Raw genomic sequence first — 11,493 nt, 5'->3', positions numbered from 1 at the left:
GGCCTCTGGGCGGAAGGGACGCCAGCGGCGGACATGCGCAGTGCTGCACAGGAGCAGCGGCTTCCGCCGGCTCCGGGTCCGGGAATCTGCGCTCCCGAGATTGTTACTCGCCCTGGGCTTGATCTCGCGGCCACACCCCTCGCTACCAAAGAGCCAATGGAGGACGCCTTAGCTGGTTGCTAAGTCAACCCTCCAGCCGCAAGATGGCGGCCTCCGAAGCCCGGAGCTCGGGGCTGGGGCGCCGGGACCCGCCGAGGCGGCCGCCGCGGGACGGTAGCGCGGGCAGGGGCGGGGGTCGGGGGGCGGCCTGTCCCGCGCCCCCCCCAGCCTCCCCCGGGGGACCCGAGAGAGGGGAAGGGTCCCAGGCCGTCCGCGTGCTGCCTGTGGGGAGTCGAGGTCTGGGGCCGGCGGGGAGCCCTCGAGCCTTTCCGCCCGCCTCGGGTCGCAGCGCGGCTCGCGTCCTTAGGGACCGCCTCCGGGCGTCCTTGTTCCGCGGCGGGGCCCGGCCGGGGCTTCCCGGGACCGCGCGTTCCTAGGCTCCCGCGTGCCCGATGTGGCGGCGAGGAGCCCGGAGCTCGGGCCGTGGGGTGACTGGGGCCCGCGCCGGCACACGCAGCCTCCCGTCTCGGGCTCCTTCCCGCCCTGTGCCCGCGCAGACGCCCCTGCCGCCGGCTCTCCCCTCCTGCCTGCCGGCTCAGCGTGCCCCGCGGCAGGAACGCCCCCACTTCCCCCATGGCCTCTCCCCGCAGAATCCCTGCACTGAGTTCATGCTAGCCCTCCTCCAGTCCTCACTGCATCCCTGGAAGCTGGCACCTCTAGGTGCTCAGCCACGTTGGTTGCATAATTGGATGAATGAATGAAGGAAGGAAGGAAGGAACATTAGGCAGGAAAACCCCCAGCCCCAAAGTTAACCTCTGGGCAGTGCTGGAGGGGGAACAGGAGGTGAAGCACCCAGACGCCTTGAACGGTCCTGGGAGGGTCCTGGGAGCTGCGCGGCCCCTGCGCCCCCACCCAGTGGGGGCTGCTCTGTGCCCCCTCAGCACCCCTCGGGGGGCCTGCCAGAAGCTCACTGGGTGCTTCGTCTTTTCAATGTTCAGGTTACGGCCTCTACGTGTACCAGAATTCTTTTTTTCAATACGAAGGAGAATGGAAAAGAGGAAAAAAACACGGTGAGACCCCGTCGTCGGTCTCCCCACGGCTGCCACCTCATGGCTGACAGAGCCAGTTTCCTCGGGGAGCTCGGCAGGGGCGCCAGCACGCCGGGGGACCTTGGCACCCCATCTTCCCTCGGGTTTTGGGCACCTTTGGCTGCAACTCACAAGCCTTCCCTGGAGTTCCAGTTCTTTTTTCCCAAGTAAAATCTGGCTCTGTGGTTTTGTTTCTGATGATAAAGAGACTGCCTACTTCGTAGCAAAGCTGAGCAATGGAGGAAAGAAAGTGTAGAATGAAAGTCACTGGCACCCTCTCTGCAGGCTGCGCGGTGGACGTTTTGGGGTCCTGCCCGTCACTCATTGGTGCTCACACACAGTTTAGAACTGTGGCTTTGCTCACAGCCTCTGCCTTTTTTCTGTTGGACTGTTGGTCCTTTTGATAGCTGTCATATTCACCCTTTTGGCATCCTGTCTCCCAGAATTTTCTTTACTTTTGACCCGTTAACTTTTATTGTAATGCTTTTGCTAAACAGTTTCTCGGTTTTCTGCTGAAGTCTGTGATCCCCTTCCTCCGTGCCAGGCGGGAAGGAAGTACCTGAGGCTCTGCTGCTAGAGCCGCTTTTTGAAATTTATTCTTTGTGCGTCTGCTGGGTACCCTCTTCTGGCCTGTGCCAACCGAGGCAATGTGATCAGAGCATCCGCCCCCGGAGTTCGAGGCCTCGTCTCTGCATGTTTTATCCCTCAGTGGCTCCTCCGGCTGAGACAGCAGGGGTTCCACGGTGTGTCCTGAGATGTTCTGAAAACAGTTTTATTGATAAACATGTAATGTGCAAGTGAGTTTGCAAAGACCAGGCATTGAACAAGTGATGGGGCCAGACAAAAGCCGAGGGCTTGGAAGCCAAGATCTTCACTCCAAGAAGGAAGCCCTAGCAGCAGGCAGGTGTATCCACAGTCACTTTCCAGCTCCGTTTGACATCAGGATTTTTTTTGGCAGGTCATGGGAAGTTGCTGTTTAAAGATGGGAGTTATTATGAAGGCGAGTTTGTGGATGGAGAGATCCTGGGACAGGGGTGCCGCTACTGGGCCTCTTCAGGTGAGCTGGGGGGGCAGGGCCCGATGGCTCATGGCTGGTGAAGCCCCTCGAACGTGACTCGGAGCCCGCTTCTGAAGGGCGCAGAGGGCTCTCCCTGTGAGGTTTGCGTTGTGCGTCTCCTAACAGTAGCCAACCCGGGCCTGGCAACGGGTGCGCCAGCCACAGCTCCAAGGGTCCTCATGCTCTGCAAGGGGCGAGGACCCCAGCTTGTGTTCACTCCCCAGCAGGAAGCTCTGCGTTCCCCTTCACGCTTGGGTTGGAATAAAGGTTCAACAGTGCACGGTCATCATTGTCTCCTTTTTTCTTCCAAGAGATTTTAACCAAATTGTACCCCTGGGGCCGGGGTGAGTGCTGGGAGGGGATGAGCAAAGGGCTCTGGTGGCACTCGTGCGGGGATGCGGGGTGGGGTGGGGGGCTGCCTCCAGGAGCCCCAGGCCCTCTGCTGGGCCCGGCTGTTGCTTTGGTCTTGGCTTCCCGAGAGGCCATCACAACGTGCCACAAACCTGGTGGCTGACAAGGATGGATGCCTGTCGTCTCCCAGTTGGGGAGTGTGGCAGGGCCAGTGCCCCTGGGGTCCGTGGAGAGGTGCCTTCCCTACCCCTGCGGCTGCCGGTGGCTCCTGGTGTTCTCTCTGCCCTCGCCGCCACCATCACTCAACCCTCCCCTCCCCTTCTGCAAGGACGCCTGTCCTGGTGGATTAAGAATCACCGTAACCCAAGTGATGTCCTTTTAACTTAGCTAGCTCCACCTGCCAGGACCCTGTTTCCAAAGGGGGCCGCTCCACAGCACCAGGACTTCCTGGGCACACAGCTCAACTTGCAACTGGGTCTTGCCACACATTTGGCCTGAGCTCTCGGTAGAGTACTATCCTCCCGGGTTTGACTTTTGGTCGGTTTTTGCAAAGCTGGGAGAAAGTCCGGTGCACGGCCCCAGCCCTCGGCACCGGGGCACAGCACGGACGTAGGTGTCACAGCGAGGGCAGCGTGGGCTCGTCTGCCCGGAATGGCCGTCGGAGGGGGACAGAGCCACAGGCCTTCCAGGAGTAACCAGGGCTGCCACCGTGCCCATCTCCTTGCTGACCAGCGCAAGGGGCGAGAAGAGGCAGTGTCACCCTCCAAGGTGGTGCCTGCTGCCCCCTTGGTCAGGGGAAGACAGAACCACGATGGCCCTGAAAGTGTGTCCTCCCCCTTCCTCCTCCTCTGCCTCCAGGGAACACCTATTGCGGACAGTTCGTTTTGGGAGAGCCTCAGGGACATGGCACCATGTGGTACAAGGCCGGCGGACACTACGAGGGGGCGTTCTCCCGTGGCACGAGAGAAGGTCTGACGTCGCAGGGCACACACCCGCTCCCCGAGTGCTGACCGCCAGCCGGGCGCCGTGCTGGGGCAGCAGCACCCCTCCCCGGGGCTCTGACTCCACGGGGTCTGGTGGCCCCCTGGGTTTGGGGCCGCTCAGGTCTGTCTCCGTCAGAGATCAGGAGAGGGAGGCCGAGGGCGCTTGCTTCGCCCATCCCTGTACCAGGCACACTGCTTCAGTGTCCCCTTCTGTTGCCCAGAGCCAGTCAGGAGGCCAGATTCGGGGGGGTGGGTAGAGTCCACGCCGGGACGGGAGCCCCCACTCATCCCCTCTGCCCAGCCCCCTGCCCCCATGTGGCCAGGCGCAGCCAAAAAGTGAGCGAAGTGGTTGTAAAACGATTGACTATAGATGCAGCTTCCTTTGATATTTTACATCGTTTGCTTATATTTAAAAGTGGCAATGCCATCGCGTTTCTGAACCAGGCAGTCTGGAGCTAGCAAGCAACTCAGTGAAGCCACGTTCTCATTAGCTTTTCCTCAGGCCCCTTAGATCAGAGTGGGTGAGGAGAGCACTGAAAGTCAAGCACGGCTGTTGTGGCCGTGAACCTAAAGGCAGACCCAGCGGACAGAACTTCACCCCACACCAGCAGTATCGCAGCCGCAGAGCAGAGCACTTTCCGTCTCAGTGCTGGGGATTGGGGGCCCCTCGGATGGCACCCTCTTCTCTGCCTCACGCAGAGCCATTGCTGGCTGCACCCAGGCTCGCTTTCCCGACAAGGCTGGACCCGGGCACGTGGCTGCCAACACCCCCAGTCCCCAGCCAGGGCAGGGCCGGGCCGCTGCTGTGGGGCCTCATCCTGGAACACGGCCTGGCTCCCGAGGTGGGGTGCTGAGCCCCCAGTGCCGGCCTTCTAAATGCACCAGCTTCCCCCACCCCAAGGGGCAGGCCACGTCCCCGCACCTGAGGCAGGGGCAGGGCCGGGGCCAGGGTGGGTCCCTGACATGAGGCATGAAGCCAAGTGGGCGTCTTTTGGTTCCTTCACTAGGACACGGGCTCCTGGTGCACCAGGACGGGCGCGTGTACCGAGGGTCGTTTCACAACAACAGGAAGCACGGACTCGGACAGATGTTCTTCCCGTGAGTCTGGTGTGGGCCCCGGCAGACCCGCCCGGGAAGCCGCTGCCCCGATGCGCCCCCCGCCGAGGGGCCCGGGAGGCCAAGGCTCCGTCTAAGCGGCACGACAGCCAGGCCTGAGCGTGGGCCGTGCTGGCCTCGTAACCCCCCACCGCGGCCCGGCCCGGCCCCCTCCCCACTCACCCACCCCCAGGCCTGGCCTTTAAGCGCGTGCTGTCTGATGCGGTGGATTTGTTAAAATGGACTATTTGCCTGTAGAGCAGGAGAACACCCACCTCCCTGCCCCAGACAGCTCCTGGTCCCATCGGCCAGTCTGCCGGGCAGCCCCCGGCCTGCAGGTGCCTTGTCCCTCCAGCCTCGTGTTGGACGTTTTAAACCTGTTTTTAAATTCCTCAGCAATCGCTCAGATGCTGTTAAAGGTTTCTGACTCCTCTCTCCTCACCCAGCTCTGCCAGCCCATCCCATTCCCTGCAGCAGGAGGGGCAGCCATGGCGAGGAGCAATGACCCATGCGCTGCTGCTCCGTGTGCTCCCGCCGCCCTCTGCTCCCCGCCCAGCCGGGCAGGGGCTCCCGGCCATCTGCTCAAGGCCTATTTTTGCCTCGGTCCCCAGTGGCCCGTGCCAGAAGCCTCGTTCAGAGCCACCTGGCTCCCCCCTTGGCGAGGCGGTGCCAGTGTCCCGCGGGGCGGCCGGCTGCTGCCTTCCAGGGACTCCAGCCGCCTCTATGCCCACAGGAACGGAGACACCTACGAAGGCGACTGGGTTCTGGACCAACGGCAGGGACACGGGCTGCTCCGCTGCACCGGTGGCTCCACCTACGAGGTAGCTGCGGCCGCACCGGCCCCTGGGGCTGGCCCGTCTGATGGGAAACGGGGGCCCAGCGGGGTTACGTCCACTGCCCCGCCCCGGGTCCCCCAGCTGGCAACCAGCTCCGGGGGCAACTGTGTCCAGCTGGCCTGGTTCCAGAAACCACCCCCGCCGCCACCGTGCCGTGTTGTCCCCGGAAACGGTGCTTGTCTTTTGAGGGGGCGTGCTGCCTCGGTAGCGCATTCTTGACCAAAATGCCCTTGGGGTCAAGATGCCCCGTCTTTGCCCCTCTCGGCAAGGCACTGAGCCACCTCTTCGTGGGCCAGGGGTGGGTTCCAGGAGTGGCCGGGTAGGGGGGAGCTCAGGCAGGTAGGAAGGCCTTTTGGGGGCCCCCAAATCCACCCATTCACTTGCTGTGTCCTGAGCACTTGCCCGTGAGTCCGTTGAGACCCAGGCTGGGGTCGTGGTCGTGAGCGAAGTGAGTGGGGGCTGCACGCACCACCTTGGGCCTCTCTGGAGGGCCCGGTGACCTCGGCGAGCGAGGACACAGATCAGCGTTCGGGGTGATTTCGGAGGGGTGCCCTGAAGACGCCCCAGCTGCGGGGAGGGACAGGGTGTGCTGGGGCGTCTGAGAGGCCCCCTCGGAAGTGGTGACATCTGGGGTGAGGTCGGAAGGAAAGGGTGTGTGCAGAGGGGGTGGGGCCAGGCAGGGGGGGCGCCCCCTGGGAGCCGGGGTCTTGTCAGCCTCGTGGGACACACCCACGGCAGGGAGGTCCTGAGGAGGCCCTGCTCTTCCGGGAGACGGACAGGGAGGGCAGGCGCGCAGCAAGGGGGCCGCTGGGGCCGTGGGTCCTGAGGCAGCAGGAGATGGCGGCAGGGGGCACAGGAGGCGGAGGCCGCCCTGCGGGCAGCTCGGACGTGGCCGGCGAAGGCAGGGGAGGGCCGTAACCGACCCCTGCGGAATGGGGGGACCGGAGCCAGCCTTGGGTCTCCCAGCCTCCAGAGAGGCCCCGCGTCTGGGCATGAGCTGGGTCCTGGGCCACCGCGTCCTTCCAGCCGTGTCCTGAGGGGCCCCGGGCGGTGCTAGGCGGGACACATTCCTCACTGTGTGGATGCAGGAGCCCGAGACGGGGGTCCAGGGACCCGGCCCCTGGGTGACCCCAGACTCAGCACCACATTCACGGCTGCCAAGCCACACGCTTCCTGTGCGAGGAAAATCGTGCCCCTGTGTCCCTGCCTCGGCAGCAGGGGACAGAGAGCCTGGGCGCGGCCTCTGCCCTGTTATCCCAGTGCCCGGCTCTCCGGAGCCGAGGTGCCCCGTGGGGTCCAGCCTCAGGACGAGGCGACCACGGCCAGAAAGGGGCCTTAACCTGCCTCCCCGGCGCGCATCAGCCAGAGGGTCCTGCGGGTTTTCATTCGGCAGACCCGGCCCTCCTGACAGAGCGTGCGGACGCGCGCCTCGCGCCCCAGCCTGCCTGCGCTGATCCCCCCAACCTTGAAGAGGGCTCGCTTTACTCTCCCGTGGCGCCCCCCAAACCCCTCCGTGGTCCATCCGGCAGCCCCTCGGCTGGGCACGTAACTGCCCTCGGCCAATGGCTCTCGCCGTGGGAGCACGGGAGGGCTCTGTCCGACCCTTGGTTTCCTCTGGAGTCCAGGCCCCGGCCCCCCGCCGTCTCGCTCCTGCCGCGCCCACCGCCCCCGAGAGCTGCCCTGGCCCACACCTGCCGCGGCCCACCTGCACTCCATGAGAAAAAAACAGTTGAGACATAATTTTATTTAACGAAAAGACTAGAAAACAGTGACTCTCCCGTCGGTGTTTTTCTTCCTCGGGTCTTCACCTTTGAGACTTGTTCTTACGTGAATGTTCTCCATTGGCCATCCCTGGAGCTGGTCTGAGGGCAAACACCAGCCTGGCAATGGCCGTGTTCCAGGGAAACAGTCGGTGCCACGGGCACGCTCAGGGCGGCAGGCGCATCCCCAAAATCCCGCCCCGGCTTTGGAGCCAGTGTTCCCTGAAGCAGAGTTTTATAAATCTCCTTAGAAGGAGGTTCTAGGAAATTAAATACCCCTGAAAATAAATGTGCTACAGCTGCTTCTGTCAGCAAATGAAGACAATGTACACCGAGCAAAACCGTCCCCTCCCGTAGGCGGTCAGGGCTGGTGGCCAGTGACAACGGGCCCCTCACCGGGGCCCACGAGTATCCACCCCAGGAGAGCAGCTCACGGCTCAGACACCCCCATGCCCCCAATCAGGGCAGCCCTGGGAGGACGCATCATTGGAACAAAAGCACCTCCTGGAGACGGAGCCAGGCTGGGGTGCAGGGGTGCCCCATGCGTGTTTGTGCCAATGCACACTGCCTCCTATGGGCTGCGCAGCTGCCCCGCGTGCTGGCTGTGGTTTGGGTGCATGCCACCCGTGAGGTCCCCCCACCCGGTGTCCGCTGGCCAGAGGCCCCCTTCACAGCGGCAGCCCTGGGCACTCAGGAAGGGGGTCCCCGAGCCCGACACCCCTCAGTTTGTGAGACATCAGCGACAGGCCTCACCTGCAGCAGCACAGGGGTCGGGGAAGCATGGGGCGTCACTTCCCCCAAACCATGGCTACCTTCTGAGGCTGACACTAGGGAAACCGGGGCCCTGGGCTCCCTGTTTGCCACCTGCCTTCTGCGCCCTTCCCAGCGGGCCGCCCCCCGGCACCCAAGGGAGGCTGCAGGTGGGACGTGCTGATGGCGCCAGGTGAGCGGGGCAGCCAAGTCTCCAGATCGGCCCCAGTAAGCAGCATCATAACTTTTCCCTTGGGAGGAGAAATAGCACCACTTCTCTAGAAACCACTTCCTGAAAGAAGAGAAAGAATCTCTGGCTCCTTCTCTCCATTTATGCCAACACATTTGTCATCAGACCTGCTTGATGACTGCGTCCCAGGCACCCCTTGTCCCTTCCAAGCATCACAATAGATTGTCAGTGAAGACGTGGCGGAGCCATTTGGCCCTAAGAGGCCAGCGGGTGGGCCCCTCGGGAGGGGTGGGTGCTGGCCATAGCCGCTAGTGTGACGAGGAGCCCAGGCTGTGTGGCCGTGCTGCCCGGTGCTGAGCGTGCCACCCCGGAGGCGGCTCCGGGTGCTCTGTCCTTGCGGCCGAGGTGGCTGCTCTGGGGTGTCCAGATGTCCAGGAGCCTGGGAGCAGGGCAGGGATGGAGAGGGAGCCGTGAACAGCAGGAGGACACCGTTGGGGCAGTCGGGAAGGTCCAGCTTCCTGCCACCCGCCAGTGCCGCCTCCCGGCTCCGTCCTGGTCCTGGGATGGCCTGGGTGGGCACAGGGTGGCGTGCTGGCCTCACTCCCAATAGTGACGCGCCCCGATGCCGGGCCCCTGCCCGCCCTGGCCTTGCTTTGCTCGCACCACAGAGAGTGGAGGCCATGGTGGCCAGGTGCTGCAGCACGAGGAAGGACGAGCGGGGAAAGCTGTCGGTGCCAGCAGGCTTCAGCCCCGGGTCGGTGTGGAGCGGACCATTTGCCCCTCGTCCCGCCCTGGCCTCGTGCCCACAGCACCCGAGCAAGGGGCCCCGTGCCGGCACTCTGCGGCCACGGGCTGGGTGGTCCCAAGCCGCCCTGGACTCCCGCGGCACTGGAGGCCCAGGTGGGAGGTGGCTGCTCCCAGGCTCCCTGCTCAGGGGTCAGGGCCGGCCAGGACCCTGGGACCAGCCCGCTGCCCGCCTGCGCCTTCTTGGGCTGCTGCCCTGAAACTGCCGTCTGAGGAGGGGGGCAGAGCCCCTGCCCCAGGGCGAGCCTCCCGTGAAGACCCAGCCGCATGCCCGTGTCTGCTCTCTGGGGGGCGTCAACTCCTTGGCGGGCATGGTCTCCAGGCGTCCGATTTCAGCACCCCCAGGAAAGGCTCTGTGCAACGGGGTTGCTTGCGCTGCGTTGGAGCCCATGCACCCTGACGCATCCTGCACTGATGCCACGGGCAGCGGCTCACCCAGACTTGGCCATGGGGGCTCACGCCCCAGTAGTGCAGCAGGTGGGCACCCTACAGCTGGGAGGAGTGGGCAGTGGCCGTCCACGGAGCCCTGAGCACATCCGCCTGGTTGGAGTGGACCCGAGGCCGCCTGAGGCCCCACGCTCAGGGCCGGGGGCTGGGCTGTGGGTGACCTGCCGGCGTTTTGCAAACTGCTGAGCCGAGGGGTCGGCGGGTTCCGCGGCTGTGGACGTCCGGCTTCTCCTCCCAGGCCCAGGCCCCACACCGGCTCACTCAGTGGACAGACACGTGGCCACCAGCCCAGCCCTGCCCTGCTCTGCCCCTTTCCCCTGAAGGAGGACGAGGGGGGAGAGGCCGTGCTCAGCGATGACGGGGCGGTGGCCCAACTGGCGCCACTGGACATCCTCACGCTCCTCGGGCCTGGTCAGCTGCTGCTCACCGTGGGCCCACCAGGGCTGAGGAATTTTCACCCGTCCGAGAGGCCCAGCAGGAGTGAGACCCGACCCCCAGCCCGGGAAGCAGCAGTCTCCTGGCAGAGCTCCAGCAGGGCAGACAGGGGAGGACCAAGCAGGGGCTGGAGAAGGCCCCCAGGAGCTGCCCACCAAACAGCGGGAGTGCTGGGGCTGCATGACGGGAAGCTGAGAATGCAAGGCTGAGGCAAGGGTCCCTGCGCAGGCGTGGGATCCCGTGTGCAGGCGTGGGGTCCCTGTGCAGGCGTGGGCTCCCGTGTGCAGGCGTGGGGTCCCCGTGTGCAGGCATGGGGTCCCCGTGTGCAGGCATGAAGTCCCTGTGCAGGCATGGGGTCCCGTGTGCAGGCGTGGGATCCCGTATGTGTGAGAGCCCGTGTGCAGGCGTGGGGTCCCTGTGCAGGCGTGGGCTCCCGTGTGCAGGCGTGGGGTTTCCTTGTGCAGGCGTGGGGTCCCTGTACAGGCGTGGGATCCCGTGTGCAGGCGTGGGGTCCCCGTGTGCAGGCGTGAAGTCCCTGTGCAGGCATGGGGTCCCATGTGCAGGCGTGGGATCCCGTATGTGTGAGAGCCCGTGTGCAGGCGTGGGGTCCCTGTGCAGGCGCGGGGTCCCGTGTGCAGGCGCGGGGTCCCTGTGCAGGCGCGGGGTCCCGTGTGCAGGCGCGGGGTCCCTGTGCAGGCGCGGGGTCCCTGTGCAGGCGCGGGGTCCCTGTGCAGGCGTGGGGTCCCATGTACAGGCGTGAGATCCCGTGTGCAGGCGTGGGGTCCCTGTGCAGGCGTGGGGTCCCATGTGTGGCCTTGGGGTCCCCGTATGCAGGCATGAGATGCCTGTGAGCCTTGAGCAGGCTCCGGCTTCGCGGTGCACCAGGTAGAGGTCAGTGCAGACTGTGGGCCTCAGAGCCGTTTCCTGGGTCTGAATCCAGTCCCCCCACTTACCTGCTGCTGTGCGGCCCTGGGCACCTGGCACCGGGCCCCGGGGGCTGTGTAGGGACAGGACTGGGGAGTGGGGCCACTGGACCAGTAGCTCTTGAGATGGACGGAGGAAGGAGAGGACGGGAAGGATGGGGGGCGGGCGGCCCGAAGGCTTTCACCCAGCCCTCTCCACGGCACCCCTTAGCCCGGACCCTCTCTTGTTGTACCGTCTGTGCCCCCACCGCACCCCAGCCAGAGAGCCCGAGGTCCCGGGACGGTGCCCAAGTTCTTAGAAGGGGACATGAGCTAAGAAGCAGAGGGGGTGCTTTTGTGGGGATGAGGCTTTCCGTTCACCCTCAGGTGACTAACTGGTGGTAAATCCGTGCTTTCTGTGTTCGAGTGGACACTTGCTTTGACCTGGGGCTGGTGTCACGAGGGGAGCTGGCTCCCCGCACGTCCGAGCAGCGAACCCGAGCAATTTCTTTTTCATCCAAAGCAAGATGTTGGCTGCCGCTCCTGGCGAGGTCACAGCGGCCAGGAAACAGCCACTGGAGGCTGGAGGCTGCAGGCAGGCAAAGCGCCGGCCCCACGCTCCTCCCACCCCCAGGGCCTGGCACCCGAGGGCCCCTCGCCAGCGGTCGCCCATGAGCCCAGCTGCCCCTGCCACCC

General features: G+C 64.8%; 1 protein-coding gene across 5 annotated transcripts in view; it reads left to right on the top strand.

The window, feature by feature from the left end:
• Nucleotides 1-40: 40 nt before the first annotated feature.
• The window catches only part of MORN1 (MORN repeat containing 1), a 62,156-nt gene continuing 50,703 nt past the window's right edge, over nucleotides 41-11,493 (top strand). Inside the window, exons 1-6 of one of the 5 annotated variants that reach the window (XM_037828820.1) lie at nucleotides 41-273; nucleotides 1,098-1,169; nucleotides 2,146-2,244; nucleotides 3,454-3,564; nucleotides 4,586-4,676; nucleotides 5,407-5,494. In XM_037828820.1, the coding sequence (XP_037684748.1) occupies nucleotides 204-273; nucleotides 1,098-1,169; nucleotides 2,146-2,244; nucleotides 3,454-3,564; nucleotides 4,586-4,676; nucleotides 5,407-5,494 (531 nt within the window). In that variant the 5' untranslated portion in view covers nucleotides 41-203. The remainder of the gene's footprint in view (nucleotides 274-1,097; nucleotides 1,170-2,145; nucleotides 2,245-3,453; nucleotides 3,565-4,585; nucleotides 4,677-5,406; nucleotides 5,495-11,493) is intronic. The other 4 variants (XM_037828821.1, XM_037828822.1, XM_037828823.1 and 1 more) reach the window with 4 other exon arrangements.

This window comes from Choloepus didactylus, chromosome 2, assembly GCF_015220235.1.
Source record: "Choloepus didactylus isolate mChoDid1 chromosome 2, mChoDid1.pri, whole genome shotgun sequence".
NCBI lineage: Eukaryota > Metazoa > Chordata > Mammalia > Pilosa > Megalonychidae > Choloepus > Choloepus didactylus.
The sequence above is the reverse complement of the archived record's forward strand: the minus strand, read 5'-3'. Positions and strand labels throughout refer to the sequence as shown.